Source organism: Sinohyriopsis cumingii, chromosome 3 (genome assembly GCF_028554795.1).
Source record: "Sinohyriopsis cumingii isolate HCF-2022 chromosome 3, ASM2855479v2, whole genome shotgun sequence".
Taxonomy (NCBI): domain Eukaryota; kingdom Metazoa; phylum Mollusca; class Bivalvia; order Unionida; family Unionidae; genus Sinohyriopsis; species Sinohyriopsis cumingii.
In genome coordinates, this window is record NC_142963.1 from 132,958,132 (window position 1) to 132,982,556 (window position 24,425).

Below are 24,425 nucleotides of genomic sequence, written 5' to 3' on the forward strand. Positions count from 1 at the left end.
CAAGAATTGAAGCAGAAGAAAGTTTTGATTATTTACGTATAACATTGTGCAAACCTTTTCACACAGCTTTTGCAGTGTTCTTGTTATCGTTTTATTATTATTATTATTATTATTATTGTTGTTGTTGTTGTTGTTCTTGATCATACACTACAACATCGGGTACGTATTTTAACTTTGCCACAGCTATGCAGGCGCACTATTTTATTACATACTGTAAATTCAGGTCTTTAGATGACGAGGAATTAATGCTTTGCATTTCACACGTGTTGGGATAGGAATAGAGCTTCAAGATGGTTGCACAGTTTCACAGTATGTTTATCTGAAGCTTCTGAGGGCTGATTTAAGGAAGACATGTTTTTAAACTTACCGTTTGAACATATTTATTTCTGTAAATTTCATCTAATTTATTGCAGTGAAATACAAGCACGAGGTCATTGTTTGTCACCTGATTCCGAGGGGAACAAATACCCGCAATCGACTACAATACTTGTGTTGTTTTATTATTTCCAGCAGAATGAATGAAGTGAACGAAAACATTAACCTTGTTGTCTTTAAGCAGTGTGGGAGAAATCTGTGTTAGAAAAATATCGTCCAGTAATATACCATGGGGATGAATGATGAAGTACTAGTCCTACATGTAAGACATAGCACATTTTGATTTTGTTGAGGTGCTATGTCTTACTATCCAAATAACGGCCTTGTATAGTGTGTTCCGATGTCGTTGACATCGGAATGAGTAATCAAAGTTTCAGGAACATCTCATACATTTGGCAGTCTATATTGACATTTTTCCACTAATTTATGTCTAATTAATATACTTACTGTGCTGTCTTTATCCTGGTGGAATGAAAATATGACACCAGCAAATTGATGCATTTTCACGTCCCATTGACATACATTTGAATTTGTTGCAATGCGACGGTAGTTGAAGTATGCTGAAGTAAGTTCAAGTAGGTTGATGTTTGGGATATGTTTCTTGAACGAAACGAACCGTTGCATACAGTTCCAATAGGCATAATATATTTTTATTCATTTCGTTAAAAAATAATGTTTCAACTTTATCCGATTTTGGCATTCTCGGCTTTCATCGCTTTCCAGCCAACTGAAAAGTAGGCCAAAGACACTTGAAAACGGGTCCATTTCTTTTGTGAGAATTTGAATTTATTAGAGAAAAGGCATCATAGTAAGTAAAGTCTGACTAAAACATTATAACTTTACTTTGTAGAAAAGCGTCATTATTTTAGTTGTCAGTTGTGTGAAATATTCCTGAAAATTTTGCTTTCGTAACGATGTTAGTCGACATCAAAACACACTACACAGCGCCTTTAGTTATGCTGTAAGACCCTGACGCCAACAACATAAATGTCAGCATTGGGTCTTACAGGTAGGACTAGATGAAGTACCTGTTTTTGAAACTTAACTAATCTATTTTTCAGTGAGATGCGTCCAAGAATCATAAATATCAATTCGAAACTCTTTCTTGGCGTGATTCCGCTAACTGGAACGATGGAGATTATATAAAAAAAACAATTTATCAAACATGTATAAAACCTGGTTCCACATAATTTCATGAAATATAAATAGTCGAAAACTTTTTGTGGTGCAAATAATGTTTATAGATTAATTTTGTTAATGGGGAAAAGAAATGCCAGTTATAGTAAGTCATTTTTGGTAGCCATCTGGGGTAGCCAAGTACCTTTTGCCCTAGTACTAATTTTAGTACCCTTACTCCTACCGCTTGGACAGGGTACTAACATGAGCTTATATGTGTCAATGGAGCAAGCCGGGTGTGATTCACACCTGGTCTATTTTAGCCCAATAATAAAAATTTGAAAATATTCCTTGCAGGGCTGAGCAAATTTTTTTTAAAACCACCAGTCCAGGACAAGTGGTTTCAGAAAATTCACTAGTCCCACCTTTCTCTTTACTAGTCTCACCTTACTCGTCACTAGTCCCACCTTACTCGTCACTAGCCCCACCTTATTTTTCACTGGTCCCAAAATGGTAATCACTTGCCGAGATTTGATGAGATGTATGTGTTTAATCCATAGAAAAAACAAACAAAACGATATACAACATAATTGTTTCTTAAAAGAATTTAATTTTTCAAAAACATTGGTTGTTATGCATTTGGCTTCTTCAGGTTCATGTATATATGTTTTAGCTGATGGATTTGAAAATATGTCCATGTATATGTCTGCCACCTGCACCAGCACTAAGCCAGCAGTTGATAGCTGTGTCTGGGTTAAAGTCCTCAAGCTCTGGTCCATTTGCAGAAATGTTCATTAACATTTGTAAACTCTTTTGGATTAAGGAACTCCTTAAAGAAGTCTTGATTAAGTTCATTGAACTAAATCATCGTTGACACTCAGAAATAGCTACCACACACTCAGTATCCGTCTTATATTTTATCCCTCCATTTTCAAACAAATTTACCTTCGCCGAATCACCGTTATTACCTTACTTGCGAAAATAATTTAGCAAATTCATTTCATCCGCAGAGTAACTATCAGCTTGCTTGACAACTACTTCTAAAGTGATTATAGCATCAATTTTCTCTTTTAAATACGAACTGAAACAGCTCATTAATTAGCATAATTGTTTCACTAAAAACACAATATCACACGTGGAAGTTAATCATCTGTATAATCAATTGTAAATTAAAGAATCATTACTATATTTTAATCAGTTCATGAAGGAAACCAACACTGATGTCGGTAAAGTACCTTTCATTAATTTAATTACACTGACTCGCTGGATTAAAATCATAGTGAGCCGCTCGTCGTGATCTAGATTGAGTAAACTCATTGCAACAAAACCGCTTACAACACTGCTAATGGATCATACTGGCTTTCTTTTGTTTGACGTGTTTTGATTTGCCGATAATTTTGTTGCTTAGCCCAATATGCAGTCAAGCGGTAAAAGGATGTAAATGTATACACGAAAAGTGGTAGAATTAAGTATTCAGTACACCCAGAGGGCATGATTACCCAAATAAAGGCAGATATAGTGATTAAAGCACAAAAATAAGGACTAGCCCGACTTTTTTAAAAAGCGCTTGTCCCGGACTAGTGACTTGGAAAATTTTACTTGCCCGACTTCAAAAATGACTAGTCCGGGACGTCGGGCTATGGGATTTGCTCAGCCCTGCCTTGTATGTAATCCAATAAATTGAGTAGTCCTCTTATTTAATACCAGAAATATCAAAAATCATTGTAGAAATAGTTGTAAAATCTCGTTTACCTTTTTTATCCGATATTTTCGTTTTGATCGTTAGCCATATTAGTTCAAATAATGATCACTTCCATTCTCAGCCTTGTTTGTTTGTGTGCCACATAGGGACATTGAGGCCTTATTTGGAAACGTAAACAAATCGTAGTAATAATTTGGCACTGTTTGAATCAGAAATTCTGCACATTAAAAGTAAATACCATTTATCGGCAACTTTGAAATTCCATCAAGAAGCAATTATTCGCCACTTGATTGATAATAACAGTGTAGAATATCCATGTATGGTCTGACAAGCCTTACATAGAAAATGGGTCACGGCGAGAGTCTCGCATTGTCTGTCATAGCGAACATGGCGAGGTTAGTGTAGCCATGCCAATTTATTTTATCGTGTAAGAGCTTAATAAATTCAAAATAAGCCAGACTTCTTTCACAACATGATTATACTTATTTAGTAGATTTCTACACTGTTTTTCTAACTTTAGTGATGATTTTTTGTGTGCTCCATTACATGATATGGAATCAGTTTGTAGCCTCAACCACAACAAATCAAGTTGAGGCTACACATCGTAGCTACTTTTGCCCCGAGTCCTACAGTGTAAGACACATCACAGGTTTTTTTTATTTTATTGTTATGTCTTACTACCCAGATAACATGCTTGTATAGCGAGCATCAAAATTTCAGAAATATCTCACACACTTGGCAACCCATATCAACACTCTTCCACAAATTGATATTTAATTAATATACTTACTGTGCTGTTTTTATCCTGGTGGAATCAGAATCTGACATTAGCAAATGGACTCATTTTCATGTTCTGTTGACATACATTTGCATTTGTTGAAAAGCGACGGTAGTTGAGGTATGCCAGAGTAGGTTCATGTGGAGGATATGTTTTTTGAACGAAATGAAATGTTGCTTACAGTTCCAATAGGCATAATATATTTTTATCATTTCGTTAAAGAGTAATATTTCAACTGAACCCAGTTTCGGCATTCCCGGGTTTCATGGCTTTTGTGAGAATTTAAATTAGAGAAAAGACATCAGAATGAGTAAAGTCTGACTAAAACATGGTGACTTTACTTTGTAGAAAAGCATCGTTATTTTAGTTGCCAGTTATGTGAGATATTCCTGAAAATTTGACTTTCGTTATGATGTTACTTGGCATCAAAACACGCTACACAGCGCCATTAGTTAGGCAGTAAGACCCTGATGCACACAATATAATATCAGCGTCGAGGTCTTACATGCAGGACTACTTTTGCCACCATCCCATATTGATATGCATGTAACAACCTTTCAGCCGTCGTTCTTTCACTAAACATTTGGGTTTATGTTTCTTGATACTTGTACATATAAAAGGGGTTTCTGGCGAAGAAGAATTAGAAATGTATGACATAAACCATTTAGATCATTCTGATATTTATATTGTATTTTTCATATAGAAGACTAATTCTTATAGGTATAGTTTTCTGTGTCACTGTTTTAGAAATAAATTTGATTAAATTAATTTATATGGAATAAACTTGAACATGTTATTGTTATCAGTAAAAAAAATAAGTTCGTCGGTCTTAGTAATCATGCCCATATATTATAAGCTTCTGTTTTATACTGAGATAAGATAAATATCAATTCATTCCTCAGATGAATCATGCCTGTGTTTATATAAAGGACTGCGTTATATTGAGATTATCATTTTAAGATGCAGCATCAGGTTCCATTCATGATACCATTTGATACCAACTTTAGCACTGGGAGAAGAGAAACTTCAATTGTATAACATTTCAGAATGTATTAAAGACATCATGGATAAATGAAACTTCTCAGATGTACTATTTTACAGTAGGATTTATTTGTATCAGGTAGCACATTTTCATTAGTTGCATAGACTTTCTGTGATTTACTTCAGAAAAGTATTGAACAGAGTTGAGAATGTCACCATAATATAATCAGCATTAAAACTGATATTATGTCAACAAATGAAAACATTCAATGAGTCTAGTTGGCATTGATATTCTGAGGGATGTTTGTATATTTTGAAAGGATCGTGAAATATTCTTAAATTCGTAAAAGTTTTAAATGAGGAACATTAATCTTCATTACCAGGAAAGAAAAGTAAGAGACAGACAACAAAAAGAAGAGCAAAGATTGAGAAGAAGGTGAGTGTTGATTTGTGTCTAATGTTAATGAACTACAGTGATATCAAACTTTGATAGACATGACAATAAAATATTTGATGTGATGTTTATATATAAACTCTTATTTTATAAACATCATCCAATATTAAATCTGTTTTTAATTATGAAATCTTCATTATTATACAAGCATTTTGTTGGTATAGTATTGAGTATTATGTTTATTTTTCAGATCTTTCCACTGAAACATTTTTTTAATTTGACACAATATACCAAAGTCGATACATGTAATACATATTGGTACAATAGTTCTAAAACAGTTATTTTTCATCACTGTAAAATGAAAGAGGAAAAAGAGATTAAAAAAACACCCGAGAATTTTTAGATCTTATCAATAATGAAGTGGCATTATTTGCATGTGTTGTGTACTTTATAGTGTATAATATGTTTGTAAGTGTCATTTCATTCCTGATCAACTGATGTGATCAGAAAAATCTCCGGGATTCTTTCTCAATGCAAAGTAGATTCATATTCATAAATAATATCATTTATATTGTGAAATTCTAGAGTTATTGTTTGACACATATATATTAATTAAAGAAAAGTTCCTTTCACCAATTTTTGATATCTAGTGCAAACATGTTACCATCAGGATCTTACAATCTCTTATATCATATTCAAAGTTGTTGTTGAATAGACTGCAAACTCCTTGTGAGTTTGACCTGTAACAATCTATAATACATTCATAACCCCATTATGCCCTGATATATGAAATTTTACCCTCTGTAAAATGTGTCTTGTAAGCGATGTGTATGACATTTTTCTTCTAAGATAACCAAAAACATCCTTACATTTTTTTACAATCTCCAAGACCCCAACAGTTGGCAGAAATTACTTGAAGTTTTGAGCTATCCATTTTCAGTGTAAAAATATAAATTCCTCATACAATGCACCGTCTTTTATGATCAGCAGAAAGTGGTTATAAATACATGATCTAGATTCAGTGATTTGATGTGTCAGGGGAAATATCCACCCTGAACTCTCTCGAAACTAAAACTGGTGAGAGTATTCAAATATAAATGCATTCGTATGTAGCTAATTTTTTAAGTTAACCATGCATCTGAATTCTGATGCTATCATAGTGACAAAAACAAAAATGAAAGAATAAAACAAACAAAAAGTAGACTATTAGGCCAAAATATGATGTATATAAGCTAGTGGGACAAAAAATATAGATGGTCAAAGGGACAGCAAAAATTGTAGGAGAAAATATATGCTGGTAATGTAATATTCATTATCAAAACTTAGGCTTTAAATATACAATGGACCTACACAAGTAAACCTACATGCAACATATATTTGTAGTTTAAAAGTGCCCTTAACTTTATTTTACCAAATAAGTTTACCTGCATTCAGTCTTCCAATCTTAGAGATAATTTATTCATCTATACACACATAATAAACAAATACGTGCAAGCATAGATACATATACCTTCATACACAAATATATGTATATACACATGAACTTATATACACATCGACATTTACATACACACAGACATACAAACACTTAAACACTTAAATATGATTAAGAGCTTAAACTATATGATCTATGGCTTCTTTTTCTACATGTCTCAAGGCTTCTTGTTCTACATGGCACAAGGCTTCTTGTTCTACATGGCACATGGCTTCTTGTTCTGCATGGCACAAGGCTTCTTGTTCTACATGGCACATGGCTTCTTGTTCTACATGGCACATGGCTTCTTGTTCTGCATGGCACAAGGCTTCTTGTTCTACATGGCACATGGCTTCTTGTTCTACATTGTCAAAGGCCTCTTGTTCTACATGGCACAAGGCTTCTTGTTCTACATGGCACATGGCTTCTTGTTCTGCACGGCACAAGGCTTCTTGTTCTACATGGCACAAGGCTTCATGTTCTACATGGCACATGGCTTCTTGTTCTACATTGTCAAAGGCCTCTTGTTCTACATGGCACAAGGCTTCTTGTTCTACATGGCACATGGCTTCTTCTTCTACATTGTCAAAGGCCTCTTGTTCTACATGGCACAAGGCTTCTTGTTCTGCATCTCTTTTTCTACATGGTCCAAGGCTTTTTGTTCTACATTGTCAAAGGCCTCTTTTTCTACATGGTCCAAGGCTTTTTGTTCTGCGTCTCTTTTTCTACATGGTCCAAGGCTTTTTGTTCTACATTGTCAAAGGCCTCTTGTTCTACATGGCACAAGGCTTCTTGTTCTGCATCTCTTTTTCTACATGGTCCAAGGCTTTTTGTTCTACATTGTCAAAGGCCTCTTTTTCTACATGGTCCAAGGCTTTTTGTACTGCATCTCTTTTTCTACATGGTCCAAGGCTTTTTGTTCTACATTGTCAAAGGCCTCTTGTTCTACATGGCACAAGGCTTCTTGTTCTGCATCTCTTTTTCTACATGGTCCAAGGCTTTTTGTTCTACATTGTCAAAGGCCTCTTTTTCTACATGGTCCAAGGCTTTTTGTTCTGCGTCTCTTTTTCTACATGGTCCAAGGCTTTTTGTTCTACATTGTCAAAGGCCTCTTGTTCTACATGGCACAAGGCTTCTTGTTCTGCATCTCTTTTTCTACATGGTCCAAGGCTTTTTGTTCTACATTGTCAAAGGCCTCTTTTTCTACATGGTCCAAGGCTTTTTGTACTGCATCTCTTTTTCTACATGGTCCAAGGCTTTTTGTTCTACATTGTCAAAGGCCTCTTGTTCTACATGGCACAAGGCTTCTTGTTCTGCATCTCTTTTTCTACATGGTCCAAGGCTTTTTGTTCAACATTGTCAAAGGCCTCTTGTTCTACATGGTCGAAGGTTATATTTAAAGATAAAGATAATATTTTCAGGAACAGTCATATACACATGAACATATATACACATCAGCATTCACATACATGCTTACCTACCTACTTACTCACACACATGATTAAGAGCTTATTCTACACAGTCTATGGCCTCTTTTTCTTCATGGTCTAAGGTCTTTTGTTCTACACGGTGTAAGGCCTCTTGTTATATATCGTCAAAGGCCTCTTGTTAGATTATATTAAAAGATAAATTTAATATTTTCAAGAACAGTCTAAGTGGGCACATGAAATGAAACTGGATATATTGCCAAGATAGCTAAAAGGAAACTATTTGTTGTTATATTTTGAGCATAATACTCCCTAACCATGATGCTGTTACTGGGAGCCATACATACCATATAAGCAAGGTCACCTTATACTGAGGTAGAATCAGTATCATTTTATCCCTCTGATGAATTCACACTCAGGCCCATGTTGTGTTGGGAACTGTGTTATACTGAGGTAAGGTCAATATTATTTCATCCCTCAGATGGATCCATAATTACGTCAGTGTTGTATAAGGGACTTGACTATACTGAGGTAGATGAAATATAATTCAGTCCCTCAGATGAATACATGATTGTGCCTGTGTTGTATAGGAAACTGTTATACTGAGGTAGGTTCAATATCATTTCATCCCCCAGATGGATCCATAATTACGTCAGTGTTGTATAAGGTATGCACAATATCATTTCATCCTTTAGATCAGCGGTGTCAAACTCAATTGCTCAGCGGGCCAAAACTCAAATCACACGTAAGGTTGCGGGCCGAACAGGATAAACATTCAATAAGCAGAAAATTAAACCTTTTTTAAACATTAATATAAATTAAAACAGAAAAAAGTTTTAATAATAAAAAATCATTGGCATACACATTTTCGCTCTTATGCCAATTTGTCAGAGCTGGATGTTTGGCATCTTTTCTTGGCTACAAGTTCGTTTATGTTGGGAGTAATGTTCTGTGTCATTGAGATTCTCATGATGGACTACAAGTGTTCATCAGTGACACGACTCCTGTGTGATGATTTGTTAATCTTCATCACAGAAAACAGCTGCTCACACAGATATGTGCTACCAAACATGCTCAAGGTTCGAGCCGCATGTAGACGAAGCTGGGGCATCTCTTCAGGAATGAAACGAGTGAACTGTGCAGGCCCCACAGTGTCGTACTTTGCCTTTAGTGTCCCATTACACTGCAGCTCTATTAGCTCCATCTGCAAATTTACAGTGCAGTTTCCACGTCTATGGTAAATGGGTTACGAAACAGCTCGAAATTACTTTTCTGTGCTTCAAAGTCACTAAAGCACCATGTGAACTCGGCGCGAAGTAAGCTAAGTTTTTCAGCAAAGTGTGCATTGGGAAACACCATAGCCTAAAATTCTCTCTCGGGCCGGATATAATTGTACGCTGGTCAAGACCTCTCGGGCCTGATATAATTGTACGCCGGGCCTGATGTGGCCCGTGGGCCTTGAGTTTGACACATATGCTTTAGATGGATTCATAATCAGGCCTGTGTTGTATAGGGAACTGTGTTATACTGAGGTAGAGTCAGTATCATTTCATCCCTTAGATGAATTCACACTCAGGTCCGTGTTGTATAGGGAACTGTGTTATACTGAGGTAGAGTCAGTATCATTACATGCCCATGTGGTATAAGGGACTGTGTTAAACTGAGATAGGGTCAGTGTCATTTTATCCCTCAGGTGGATACATGATCATGCCTGTGTTATATAAGGGACTGTGTTAAGCTGAGGTAGAGTCTGTATCATTTCATCCATCAGATGGATCCATGATCTTGTCCATTTTATATAATGGAATGTGCTAAACTGTAGCTCTTTATAGATGTAATACAGTATTTGATTATGCAACCATTTTATCAGTTATAATGTTGATTTCTTCTGATAGGTAAGGGATCACAAGAAGAAACAAAAGAAAGAGGCAAGGAAACATCCAAACAAAAGTAAGTATTTATATTGATAGCAGGGCCTAAATTTAGAATTTCATTCATAGCTGATCCTTTCATTTTGTTATATAATTGTGTGTGCATCATATTCAGTTCAGAAAGTTCCAGTGGGCAGGTATTGATAAATAAAAAGCCCTGCTAATTGTCATCTGTAATATTGGCACACTACCATTTTATTCATGGCACAGTGCCTCCTCCAAATTGTTATGTTTACTGTGTACCATGTTAACAACAGTGCACAATCCAGAACTGACTTAGTGTCAGTATAGTCCATGTGGTAGACAAATGATTTCCACATTTATGAAATGCACATTTCCAGATTTAAAAATGTCATTATATATTGAGATTGAAATAAAATAGATATAATATCAAAAGACTGACAACTAGGATGAAAATAAGCAATAAGGGTGATACTATTTTCTGAGCAGTAGGTTTTATACTGAATTGATAATAGCTTGCTAAAGTATACATTAGTATAAATAATGGCTAATTTGTCTTAATTGTAAAAATATTACACAGCTCAGGCATTCATTGTACCTCTTCAAGCACTGGATCTTTGCAGGCAATCAGTTAACCCTTTGACTACGACTACATCTAAGCGTCACCTGTAAATAGCTCTTGAACCCCACTGACATATATGCAGTGTCAGTAAGCCTAGTTTACTACCCCAGTGTCGCTTATGTGCGTATAGTTCTGCAGTGCTCGAAATCAAGTGTCGCATCTATGCAGACATGACTGCTATGCTAACTAAACATTGATTGGTTAAAAATACACAAGTTAACATATTTTTGATTATATAACCAATGAGAGAACTGTTTACTCAGCATTTTGATACAAGTGTGAAAGCTGAGAGGTTAAATGTGGGCATATTTTGGAATATACATCGTCATTTATGTGTGGATAATGACTGTTTTGAGAGGTACCACTCTCAACTTTGTAATATAAAGTGGAAATATATGATTAACAGACACTATACAAGGTAAGCTGTTTTTTATTTCGCTGAAATCCAGCAAAAACCAATGAATATAAATGCAACCATGTTTTCATTGTCAGTTTCTGTAATCAGCCTTGATGATGCTCTAGTATTCAGCCTAGGAACCAGCCTCAGTAGTCTCAGTAACTGATATGATAGCACTCAGCAGTAGTGAAACTGCACAACAGCTGTAGTAGCTAAAGGGTTAACACAACAGTTCCCAAACTTTTTTCAGGCCACTGCCCGTTTGGTTATCCTCAGTGCCCCCTAACATTACCATGTAACGAGCATTTTTCATCATTAACACCCCTCTCAGGTAATCCCACCCCCCAATGGGGTGGTACTGCCCACTTTGGGTACCACTAAGTTAACACAATAAACATCAGTAAACAATGAAAATGATTTCATTTATTAGATACATACAGTAGATATGTTTGGCACATGTGCTTAATTAGATACATATGGTACACATGCTTTATTTTATGTCAGGTATATGTCCTTTATTAGATACGGCTGGTACACATGCTTTATTAAATACATCTGATAAACACATTTTAATGGGTTTATTTTGTATAGATCCAGTTTTAGTCAGAATAATTTTTTTTTTTAATCCATATGAAGTTTTTTTATGTTAAAATTTCCACTGGAGTTTTTTCCTTTTTTTCTGAATATTTTTTCCTGGATATAATTCATGTGGGAAATGAAGTAACAAGACACAGAGACACTGTATATTGGAAGTTAATAGCTCACAGTTTTAATTCAGTTCCCATAGTAAACCCATGAAAACACCATGATAGTAAAAAAATCAGGAACTTTAAATTTCTTAGTCCTCGTGATCAAACTTATATTTAGGCCCAAAAAATGTGTTTCATGTTGCACTGGTTTTAAAGGTAGGGTAGGTAGGTAGGTTTATTTTATTATAAACATTATATATATTATAATGATTAGTATATATAATGTACTAAGTGCTTCAATTACATGGCAAAACCGACTTAATTCCATCCACAGATCAATTTATTTTTACTCTGGGGTAAAAAAAAAATGCTCAGATCTGCAATGAAAAATAGGGATGGTTGGCTGACTGGAAACACACATATTTTTTTGTGGAAGTGTATCAACTGATATAATAAAGAGTACATTGATACAATGGCTATATTCATGTACATGTATATAAATGAACAGTTTTCAAATTAATAAATCAGGGTTCGTACAGTCTTTGAAGGTCTTGGATGAGTTTGGGAAAAATGAGGTAGCATTTTCAAGGCCATGAAAGTTTGGGAAAATTGAGCAGATTACCCTGGGGTCTTTAAAAGTCTTTGAAAATTGAAATAAACCCAAAAATTTCATTTGTTTGTACCCCTCTACTGATTTCAATAATGGAAACCTTTAATGTGATAAAAAGCGCAAGGAACTTGGTCAGTTCATTCATTCATTTATAATTTCTAACCTGACTGTGAGTAGAGTGGCCCTAACACTACGAATTTCATGCTTAACTGAAGTTTTCAGTATAATAGACGGACATGCTCGAGATCCATTTCCAGTTCCTAGACAAGTCAATTTTCAGCAAAGATGTGTGTGCACGACTACAGATGTGCATACATATTTCGTCTGCTTCTGATATTTACAATGTCAAATCAAGCAAAGGAAAAAAAATGACAATAGCAAATTTGCCTATCATGTGGATTTAACAAGTGGTTTAATTTCTATGTTCATGTGTGCAAAGGGATAGAATTCCAAACTCTCATTGTTATTCTAGTTTACGGAATTATCAGGCAGTTACCAAATAGGATGAACAACGTCATTATGTTGTCTGATGGAAATAAAGTAGTCCATAGTGTATGCAATATGGTGCCATGTTAGTATGGAAAGTCCTTTAAGCATGAAAGGTGCAGGGGATGCGAGTATTAGTGCCATTATGGTCACTGTCAGGATATAAATGATAAATCAATGATTCAATTGACTTAGTTCTGTGCACTTTTTATTACATTAAACGTTTTTGTTATTGAAATCGGTAGGGGGTTTCAGACAAATGGGGATGTAAAATCAGACTATAGTTGAGTTTTCCTGGTTTCTTTCTTTTGATGGCCCTTTCAGTTTCATTGCCGCTGCAATAACCAACAAGCATTTGTTTATCCATCCAAAGTTGGCCTTGGCAGCAACTTCAGTAACACATGCACTCTTCATCAAAGCAAGCCGGCAACACCCTTCATCAAAGGAAGCCAGCACCATAACTATATTCAGCACATTATTTGTTTTCTAATTTTGTGGTGTTTGTTTTTCGTATCATATTATATATGTTTTTAGGTGTTTTCTAATGTTGTAAAGCACTTAGAGCTTCTAAAGATTAGGCGCTATACAAAATCCTCATTATTATTATTATTATTTTTATTATAATCACAAATAAAATTGCCTAAGGTTGTTAGATTTGGATGTAGATGGTTTTGCTGGCTTTCTTTTGCTGAATCGTTCAATTTGATTGGACAAGTCCATCAGCTTTGGCTAGTCAAAATGTTCATTACACTAATTCACAATTTTTTTCAGCTAATTGAATTTTGGTTACATTGAACAAGCACTCACTCTCTGTAGAAAGTGCACAAAAGTAACACATGCTTGAGGATTCAAAATTTGTGCAGTCAATTTACATCTTCAGTTTTGTTTCACCTCGTGTTTAAAAATGCCAGGTCTTTGCTCTTTCAATGATACCTGGCTTGAGCAAGAGAAATACAAGGAATGGCTGAAAAAGGATAAAGGGAGAAGCAAAACTCCATAGGGTCCTCAGAATTATGTGTGAGGGAGGAAGAGAAGTTGAGTCCCAATGTGATTTAATATTGCCTCGGTATGGAAAATTAGTGGATGAAGTTATCCACTAGCCAATCATCCCTTGAAATGCTTCAATAGAACAGATGACAGCCTTGATGAAGTGTTTTATTTCATTCTTTCCAATAGAAAGGAATATGGGGAACTTTGGAATGTTCTCCAGAAAATGTCGTTGTTGTCATATTGGTCAGGCAACAGTGGAGAGAGGATTTTCTGTCATCAAACAGGTTAATGATGAGAACCCAGCAAAGAAAGCCTCAGAGCTCAAAGGCTAATCATTGACACAATAAGAAAAGCTGGTGGACCTTTGGAAATCGTCATTAGCAATGAAATGATGACATATGCCTCCTCTGCAAGACATAAGTACCATGCCTATCTGGATAAGAAGAAGGCAGAGGAGGAGCATGAGAAAATCAGAAAAGGAAAGAAGCGGGAGTTAGCCATGGATGATGTGGAAGAACTTAAAGCCAGAAAGCTGCATCTTGAAGCTGACATTGCCAGCCTACCTGCTTCCTTTGTTCAGAAGGCAGAAGACACAGGTAAAAGGACTCATTGTGCTTGTCACAGAGTCAAAAGTTCTTGGGAGAAGAGCTGAGGAAAAGATGACAGCGATGGCTTCTCTTTCCAAAATGATTGAAGAGAAAAGACAGCAACTATAATAATGCATTGAAAGCAGTGCTGATCTGATGCATACGTTACATATTTCTGAAATAACAATGAATGGTAACCTATCTTCCGGATCTTTATAAAGCAATTTTAGGAAATTAATTATAGTTTTAATTTCATCATTAAACAATATTGAAGTGTTTTGCATTCATTGTTTTCTCATATAACATAACTTGTATATAAAATGTTAGCGAAAATAGGTCTTGTAAATCTATGTTTGTGGTCTTTGAAAGTTTAGGAAAAGTCTTTGAATTTATCATTCAAAGTTCAGTATGAACCCAGTAAATTATAATAATAGTTAATAATTTTCTCTTACATGTTTTGATGATTTGAATGTGTTGTGCATGTTTACAGTTACTTGTGAAATTGCACACTTTTTTGTGTCCTACATGTGCGTGGACAGTTTCCGGTTTTTTTAAGGCTGGTTCCATCCCTGTATAGAGGTTTTATTAGTTATATCAGGTACTCATTTTTTAGGCTGGTTCCATCCCTGTATAGAGGTTTTATTGGTTATATCAGGTACTTGTGCTTTGATAGAGATCAGTATGAATTTATTGATCCAAGAGAGTTTTGCAGACAGGTGCTTCCATCTGAAAATTAACCAGTCTCAAAGGCAGATTGGTACTCGGTTCAAACCCTATCATAAAAATAACATTACTTCTCAAGATGTTTGATGAGTTAACTTAAGGTACAAGTGAGTTTGACAGGATCATACCTTTTTACATTGAATACTTTGTGACAGGCAAATAAAAGAAGTATAAATGTAAATAATGTGTATGCTACTGGTGTGTACATATGTTCATAGTATTTTGCTTCTTAATACACTACCTTCATATGGCTTGCCAGTAGCTTCTCGTGGGTCGGTGGTTCTTTCCGGGGTTTTCCCGGGTTCTTCCTCCACCATTAATACTGGCCGCCATGTATAGCCTATCGTGTGCTGAAAAATGGTGTTAAACCCTACAAGAACAACCTTCATATGGATATCATTGATAGTGTGCCCAAAATCAATCAGAATAGCAGGAATAATGCATTATAGTTCCATGCCTAGCTTTCTTCCTTAAATCCCTTGTATATTCAGAAGGAAAAAAAATCTTTTTTCCAAATGGAGATGGTTATTGCCCCCCCCCCCCATAAATTTTCAAATCTGGGATGTACCCTACTTATAGCTTCTTACTCCTATCTTAATTATTTTCTTTTTAAGTAGAAATCATTTGCTGTATTCTGCCCTTATTTGCCATTTTAGCCAAAAAGTTTTATTGATGTTTTCATTCCTTAATAGTTGCATCAAAGTTTATTATCAATCAGCCATGTAATTTGTAATATTAAGAAAATAAGTTAAACATAACTGTATGTGTATCAGTAACAAGTCATTCATAAGTAAATGCTGTTTTAAAAAAGGATGGTATTTATTATTTTTATAGAATTGTTATGTACGATTTTAGATGAGTGCTTTTTTCCCATGTTTCTTTTTTATAGTTAGGCGGAAGGACCCTGGAATTCCTAACAGTCTTCCTTTTAAGGAGGCTATACTTAGGGAAGCAGAAGAACGGAAAAGAAAGGTTCGTTATTTCTATACTAGTAAATGTAGATTTAATCCCTTCTTCACGTATTTGAATGCCTTATATGACTTCTTGTAGGATGATTCTGTAATTTATAAAATTTCTCTTTGATAGTAATACTTTTAAAGTGTCACAAGTAGACAGAAGTTTCAGTGCTCAGTTTGCCTGTTGCCAGTTACATTGGAACACACAAACTAATTAAACTTTCCTTATCATACGTTAGCGGCTAACAAACAAAATGTTGATTAATGAGTGTTTGATTTCAACAAAATATTTTACAGAAAGAATACATTTGCATGTGAGTGCTGTGGTACTTGTTCATGCATAGTGTCTCATTTATTTTTAAAGTACAGAGTATTCACAAATTGTTCATATTGAAATAAATTGAAGATTGGTTCGAAGTCAGCACATTAAGATTAAAAAAGTGAGGTGTGTTGAAAGTAGTTTTATTTTGTACCCATTTAATCTTACATGCTTGATTAGGCATTCAATTAAGCTGCTCTGTCCGTATTTCTATATCACATCAAGATTAAAACTACTTACTTTGACATCCACGTGTTAATATTTTTGGACACAGTGAATTGAACATTTATAAATCCCATTTGTTTTAAATTATGATAAAGCAGCAAATATTTTGAAAGCAGAGAAATGAGGCATGTAATAAAAACAACTGCAGTCATTATTTTTTAGTCTGGGGAAAGAACTTATCTGATATTGCTTATGAATATGTCTTGGCCTTGATGCATCCCATGCCATAACAAACTTGATCTTTCCACCAAATCAAACAAAACGCATATGTAGATTTGTGTGTTTCTCATCATTGCAGTTCTTATGGTATTAACCTTCTCAAATTAATTTTACATCAGATTCAATCAATTTGTGTCATGTATCAAACTTTTTACAAAATTTTATCATTTTCACACAGCCAAATTATTCACTACTTTATAGTGATATTTTAAATAATACTAGTTTAAAAAATGAAATAAAATGGATAAGTCTCCAATACAGACATGTTTTAATCAGAAGTGCATGAAGTAATATTTAGTGCAGAAGAGTTACCAAGAAGCTTGACAGAATATTTTCTTCAATGAGTCGTTGTATTTTGAAACAAGTCAATGTAGCAAACAAATTTACAACATGCCTGAATTTGATCATGCAGAGACACCCTTTTTGTGTCAGAACTACACATTTCCCTGAAAGCTATGCTTCTTTTAGGCCATTTTATGGTATGTCATTAAAAAAAGCAACGTAAATGTTTTCGTCCATTTTAATAATATCGTACAGGGCTAAAAAAATTCCACCACTCCTATTTACCAGTGGCAAGATGCTTGTCTAGTTGGATGGGTGAATTTTAAGTAGATTGGATCTTACATGCAGTATACGATTAGTGAAAATGATGCAGGACAAATGAAAACACAGACAAGACACTTAAAAATTTGGTTTCGGCCTGTTGTAAACTGATTATCAATCCATGAAAATACTTGTGCCTTAATTGACTTGTTTTATAACCAAGATAATTGCAGAACCAATGATTAAATTCAGCACTTCCTTTTTAAATTAAACACCTGTTGTGACTTGTGATTTCACTTTGATTCAGTTTTGTAATATGTATGTATGCATTGAATACATACCATTTATACTTGCTTTTAAGTTGAGTCCAACTGCAAACAACATAATATGCTGACAGATCAGGGTCTGTTTTGCTTGCTCCACTTACTACACAAAACAAACTGTACATAGCCAGATCTGCTTGTGCATTATGCAATAGCAGATATAGGTGTTTAGTTTTTCAGTTTGACTTATAAGCAACTATGCACAGTAGTACATGAAAGAACTTTCTGTTCATAATTTTCCCACAAAATTCTCTTGATCACCATATATTTTATTGTAGTAATGAATTAAACCTCTGTAGTAAGTGGTACAAATTTGAACAGCCAGTATTTATACAGTTTTGAATCAGAAGATTATTAATTAATTTGTGTAAAAAAGCTTAATTTACAATAATAAAGTGTGGAAATTTTTTAGTTTAATTAAAGTTCAATTCTGTGTTCAGAACATTGTTTTCCATGACATGAAGTATGAAAGTTAATTCCTAGAATCAATATAACAAAACTTCCAAATTTTTAATATTAGAATCTGGGTTTGTTTTAAAAAATGGATTTTATCTCATTCAGATAGAGGAAGAAAGAGAAAAACAGAAAGAGAAAAGAAAAAAAGACAGAGAAAAGTTGTTGAACAAGAAGAGAAACTTAGATAATCTCGTTAAAGATGCACTGAAGAAAACTGCTGAATATGAAAAGAAGGTATTGTTTGGCATAACCATTGTGTTTGTTTCCATAATTTATATTTGTAAGGTTGAACTAGGTCGAATGTCTTGAATCAAAATATCACACACATCAGCCAATTTCATCAGCCTGAAACTTTTGAGGCCATTATTGCATGTGTATTGAAAGAAATTATAGCATCTATGATTAAAATATTTATGCAAATTGTCTGAAGCATTGATTATTCATCATGGTTTTTAAACTTAAAAGTTAGTATCAAAGGATATTTATTTTAGTAATTAGTGTATATAGACGTTAATCATGCAAAAATTAATATATCATTTTTTTTTTACAGTAATTTAACAGTTTTGTAGTATTGTGCGAAATTGAAAATATCAAACATTTTGAAACACATTTTCATTGCTATTTGTTTTCTTGTATATTCCTGATGGAAATGGCATTATTTGCAACTTATATTTGTAGCAACCATAAATTAAATTAAAATAACAATCATACCCCATAAATACAATCGAATCTGTAGTATCTTAAAGTAAAAAATTAGCCCAGTCCATTTTTTTTACAGAAAGGAGCTTTAAAAAAGACAGAAAAGTACACAGGAGGGAAAAATGTGGAGAGTTCTTTGAAAGCATATTATAAGGAATTCAGGAAGGTATATAAGTTTTTGTACATGAAACATATCTCCTCTTTATAACGTACCTCTTTAGTACACTATTCTGGATATGATGTGGTACTAATGTGAACCCTATGACCAAATCATACCAGTGTTTGTTAATATGGGTTGTAAGAAATCGAGGTGAAACTTTATTATTGTATCTTCATTTCCTTTCCCTCATTTAATAAATTAAGATAGTGCCTGATATACTATGACTCAGTACAGTGTGCTAATCTCAAAGTATTGCAGTTCTCAGTTTGATACATGATGCAGTTGGCAGGTATGGGACACAAATGCTGCATTATAACAAGGTTTGCGTTATTAGATAATTTCATGAATTGCCTTTCCTGGGGCTTATTGAGTACTCAGTAGTGAGAGTCCATGCCACCAATTTATGAACTACAGTGCTCCAAGTTAGAATTAAAAGTGTTGTAGTTGCAACTAAAAATTAAGAATTGATGAGTCTTAATTGTAAAATGGTCACGATTTTGGCAGCCTTTATTTTCAGACTGATTTCAAGTATTTTACACAAGATAAGGCCCCATTTACCAGTGTAATTCACAGCATAATCCATTTTCAATTGTGAGATTGCTATTTCCTTGATTAAGTCACATTCTTTACATGGGATTTTTTCAGGCTTACAGCCTAAATGTTACAAGACTAGTACATGACCTGTGTGGTCAGTGTCAGCTGACAGTACAGATAGGTAAAAATGCAGACAAATGTGAATAATAAATTTTTGTCTGTTGAAGCACTATAAATGCAGATATGGCTTAGGCTTTATTAATATAAACCATTGTCACTGGAAAATACAAAATAAGGTTCTTTAGCTATGAATCTGAGGCCAGACAAAATGCCGACAGATGGTATAAGAGAACCCAAAATTGTGAATTTCATTGACTGGTCTGGGGTTGAAGCAGATGGTGATTGTGTTGACAGATCTGTGACATAGATATACCAAAAAAATAACCTTATAATTTTGTTTTACAATTAATCTCTAATTTGCCTTAACCAAATACTTCACTTTTTGTCATCTTCTACCATTAATTCCCCACTCAGTTGATTTTTGCCTTCACTAAGGCAACCAAGTTATTGGGGATTGATGACATAGTATTTGTAATGATAACTAAAATTTTCAAATAGATTATCATGTGGTAACCGTATTTTGATTGGCACATTGAGCACTCTTCCTGGAGTTCCAAAACCTGTCCCAGGACTCTTAAGTAAGCCTCAGCAACATTGTAAACATATACAATAACTTTCATTTGCTCTTCTAGTTTAAACATTCCATTTTTGTTGTGGGCTGTTCCCATAAGGATAATATCATTGAAATGTTGACCAGATGAAGAAGAATGTTCTTCAATGGCATTTCTAGCAAATTGGTGGATGTATCTTCCTGTATAGTTTCTCCATCTCCCTCACATGCTGGATTGAACAAAATTGTGCATGCTGTCAAAAAGAATACAAATGATGTTAGCTTGCCAGATAGAGTTACTGTTATTAACAACAGAGAAAACCTTTAAATTATTTCTTCTCCAAATCAATATTTATACCTTGACACATTTTTTCTCCAAAAAAACCAGCTCATCAGGATTGATGCATTCTTTATAGAAAGCATCTTAATTTGTACAAATTATGCTATTCTCTCATCAAATATGGTTTATTTTACCAAAAATTGGAAAATATTTTCCAAAAACAACTCAGCTTTATTTGACCAAATTGGTTGGATGGTTGTTATGGATTTAAAAGTCATTTTTCGGTAGATGATGGGCTATACAGGGTGGCCATTATATTTGGTGGAGGAAGAACGGAAGAAAATCCCAGGAAGAACTACTGGATGCTACTTGCAAGCATTTTCAAATACCCACATTGACTAAGCCCAAGACTAAAATCCACGTGGACAGAGGTGAAATGTAAGCGATCTGTAAAGTCAAGTGCCTTAGACCACCGTGGGCCCTTTGATCAGATTGGACACAAAGTATCCGTTGCTTGAAGACCTTTCAGATTTTCACACGTGATGTCAATTTGTTGACAAAGATGACTACCATTGCTAAAAAAGGAAAACATTTAAACTTTATCTTGGAAAAATTTCTCAACTGAGTTTGACCAACTTTAATACGTAATGGCATAAAAGCCTTTCAGTCTTGGACAGATGTTTTTATAATCTGTACCATCACCAGCATCCATTGACCCAGATTTCTTGGCTAGTTTGCTCTTACATTTGTCTAATATGAAAATGTCAGTCATATGAGTGATTTCAGGCAGATTTAGACCTCTTTATTATATGAGTGATTTCAGGCAGATTTAGACCTCTTTATTATGTGAGTGATTTCAGGCAGATTTAGACCTCTTTATTATGTGAGTGATTTCAGGCTGATTTGGACCTCTTTATTATGTGAGTGATTTCAGGCAGATTTGGACCTCTTTATTATGTGAGTGATTTCAGGCAGATTTAGACCTCTTTATTATGAGATATTTCAGGTTGTTGATGCTTCCGATATTTCAGGTTGTTGATGCTTCTGATGTCATTTTGGAGGTGTTGGATGCCCGAGACCCTCTGGGTAGTCGATGTGTAGAGATGGAACAAGCCATTCTCAGTGCCTCAACTAATAAAAGACTCGTTCTGATCCTTAATAAGATAGGTTGGTATGAAGTGGAGATATGTTGGTATAAAGTGGAGATAGATGGGTATGAAGTGGAGTTCTTGGCTTGTTCTTGTTTTTGCATGTTAACAAGGAACAGGTTTTAACATCACAAGTAATGTCCTGAGATTTCAAATCTTGATGAATAGTTCTATTGCTCGAATTTAAAAAGAGCAGGAAATGACAGTATGTGACTTGATGCACATTATTTTCAAACTATGAATGTAACCATCAAAGTTATTGATAGAAATTATAGATCTATGCAGTACTCGAATAGACAGAGAACTGTTCGTCTTATCAGTTGAACATACTCAATGATCCAAGCCTGTTTATAAATCATGCATGTATTTTATTAGTTAGACACTTTACGACAACGTATTAGTTTTTGAAGCCATAAAGTTGTAGTCCAAATTTTTGGGGTGTGTTTAATCATGATTGCATTTAAAGAAAGATATAACTGAGTTTTTATTAGATCTACTTGTCATCGACCAGAAAATATTATGGGATGGCCTGTTGTCCAACATCCATCCATTCATTGGCACAAGTTTGTTATCACTACTCCAGTGAAACTAGTTGGGGGACTTCCATGCAACTTGCACATTCATCCCAAGGTATCATTGGTTGGAAATAAAAATGATGCTCAGATATCCAGTGTGACCTCAACATCTTCCATGTTGAAATCTTTTTCTTGCAATTCCTCGTAAAAGGATAGTCATATCAAAGTAAGGTTTTCATTGAAAGACTTTTTTTTAATATATCACTGGTTGGTTCCTAAATGAATATGGTGTCACTCTGACATCCATTGTTGACATTAAAGTGGCCATCTTGTAAATCTTGTTATTGCAGCTCTTTACCGTTAAGTCATATTAAGTCAGGTTTTCATTTGAAGACTTCTTATAATGTATAGATAGTACTAAGTGACTGAAATGAAAATGATGCCAATATGGTTACCATGTTGAAAAGCTTGTTATTGTTATTTTTTGGGATGGATGGTCATATTGATGTGTAATTTTCACCAAAAGGCTTATGGTGTCTTGTTAATCATAAATGAAAATGATGCTGATGTGTCATCCATTATGGCCACCATGGCAGCCATCTTCAAAACCTTGATATTAATACTCCTTAATAAAATAGTCTATCAGTATAGGTTTTCACCAGAAGACTTTGCGGAGTCTGGCTGGTCCTCAATGAAAATGATACCAACCTGTTATCAAATATAGCCACCATGGTGGCCATTTTGAAAATCTTGTTATCACTACTTCTCCTAAATGGACAGTCATATCAACATGGAATTGTCACCAGAAACTTCTTTTAGCGTCTAATTGGTTTTAAATGAAAATTATACTAGTCTGACAACCAGTATAGCCACCATGGTGACCATCTTGAATATCTTGTAATTGCTATTTTGACTGAATGGATGATATACCAGCATGTTTTTTTTTTCTTCACAATCAGCAGTTTTATATAAGAATGGTCATTAGTGGCCATCTCATTCTCATTGGAGGTTAATATACAAAAAATTTGTGATATCCAAATATTTTTGTACATGTGATAAATATTATATGCCAAATTTACCATATATGTTTGGATAGAATACAAGTTGGAACACCCTATTATTTTTAAAATATTTTTCTAATGCATTGTAAGTTTTGGGACATTTCAGGTTAGTATTTTTATTTCTTCATTGCATACATTTTTGGACTTGACTGAAAGGTTCTTCCAAAGGTTTGATTTGTTAGTTCAACTAGCATGACTGGTGAAGCATATTGTCTAATCAGGTTGACTGAACAAGGAAAAGGTGTTGGCTGAATAGGTCTGTTTACTGTTTGAATAAACAACTAGCTTTCTTCATTAGTTGAATTTATATCTGACATATTTGCCACCAATTGCATAGCTAACAACTGTAACCATAGTTCTAGAAACACTATCCAACTATTTTAATCTCCCAATGTAATTACATTTTATCATCCTGTTGGAGAAAATAAGCCATGAAAATGATCATTGCATTTTTTTGTGTACTGTATTTATACCAAGGTTGCTTTCATTAATGAAAATTGATATTGAAATTTCTTTTACAAAGATATTGACTGCTATGACCCCATCAAAACAGTTGCTGTCATAAACATGAAAATCAAGCACTAAATGGCTATTCATTTCTCAAGTGATCTATAACTTTAAATAATTGCTTTTGAGCAGTCAGTTTTTAAGCTTATTATTGGCAACTTGAGATGTGTTGTTTGCATAGTTAAAGTTTGGGTAAAAAGGTCACTGTGACTGAAAGAAGAAAAATGGTTTCCACACAGTAGTATTAGTTCCATATCAGATACCTTAAGCAAACATTGTGGATGGCTTGCACTTGGTTAAGGTAATTGTCTATTGATTTTAAGGTCAAAAGGTTAAGGGAAAGGTCATTGTGAATGAAGGAAGAAAAATACTTTCAGCACAGTAACATTAGTACCACATCACAGACCATTGGGTGGGTTATGCTCAGAGTAAGGTAGAGGCGTGTTGATTTTGGAATAAAAAAGATCTTGATCAGTGTGGTAAATAGGTCTTGCACAAAAATTTCAATTTTCCATCATGTACTTGACCAAAGTTTGTGGATGGCTTGATCTTGGGGTGAAAAGGTCA

General features: G+C 34.4%; 1 protein-coding gene across 1 annotated transcript in view; it reads left to right on the forward strand.

The window, feature by feature from the left end:
• Positions 1-221: 221 nt before the first annotated feature.
• LOC149803889 (guanine nucleotide-binding protein-like 3 homolog) overlaps positions 222-24,425 on the forward strand; it is a 52,839-nt gene continuing 28,635 nt past the window's right edge. Inside the window, exons 1-7 of the mRNA XM_089953703.1 lie at positions 222-309; positions 5,336-5,388; positions 10,143-10,197; positions 16,133-16,215; positions 18,390-18,518; positions 19,063-19,149; positions 21,659-21,794. Coding sequence (XP_089809829.1) covers positions 291-309; positions 5,336-5,388; positions 10,143-10,197; positions 16,133-16,215; positions 18,390-18,518; positions 19,063-19,149; positions 21,659-21,794 — 562 coding nt within the window. The 5' untranslated portion in view covers positions 222-290. The remainder of the gene's footprint in view (positions 310-5,335; positions 5,389-10,142; positions 10,198-16,132; positions 16,216-18,389; positions 18,519-19,062; positions 19,150-21,658; positions 21,795-24,425) is intronic.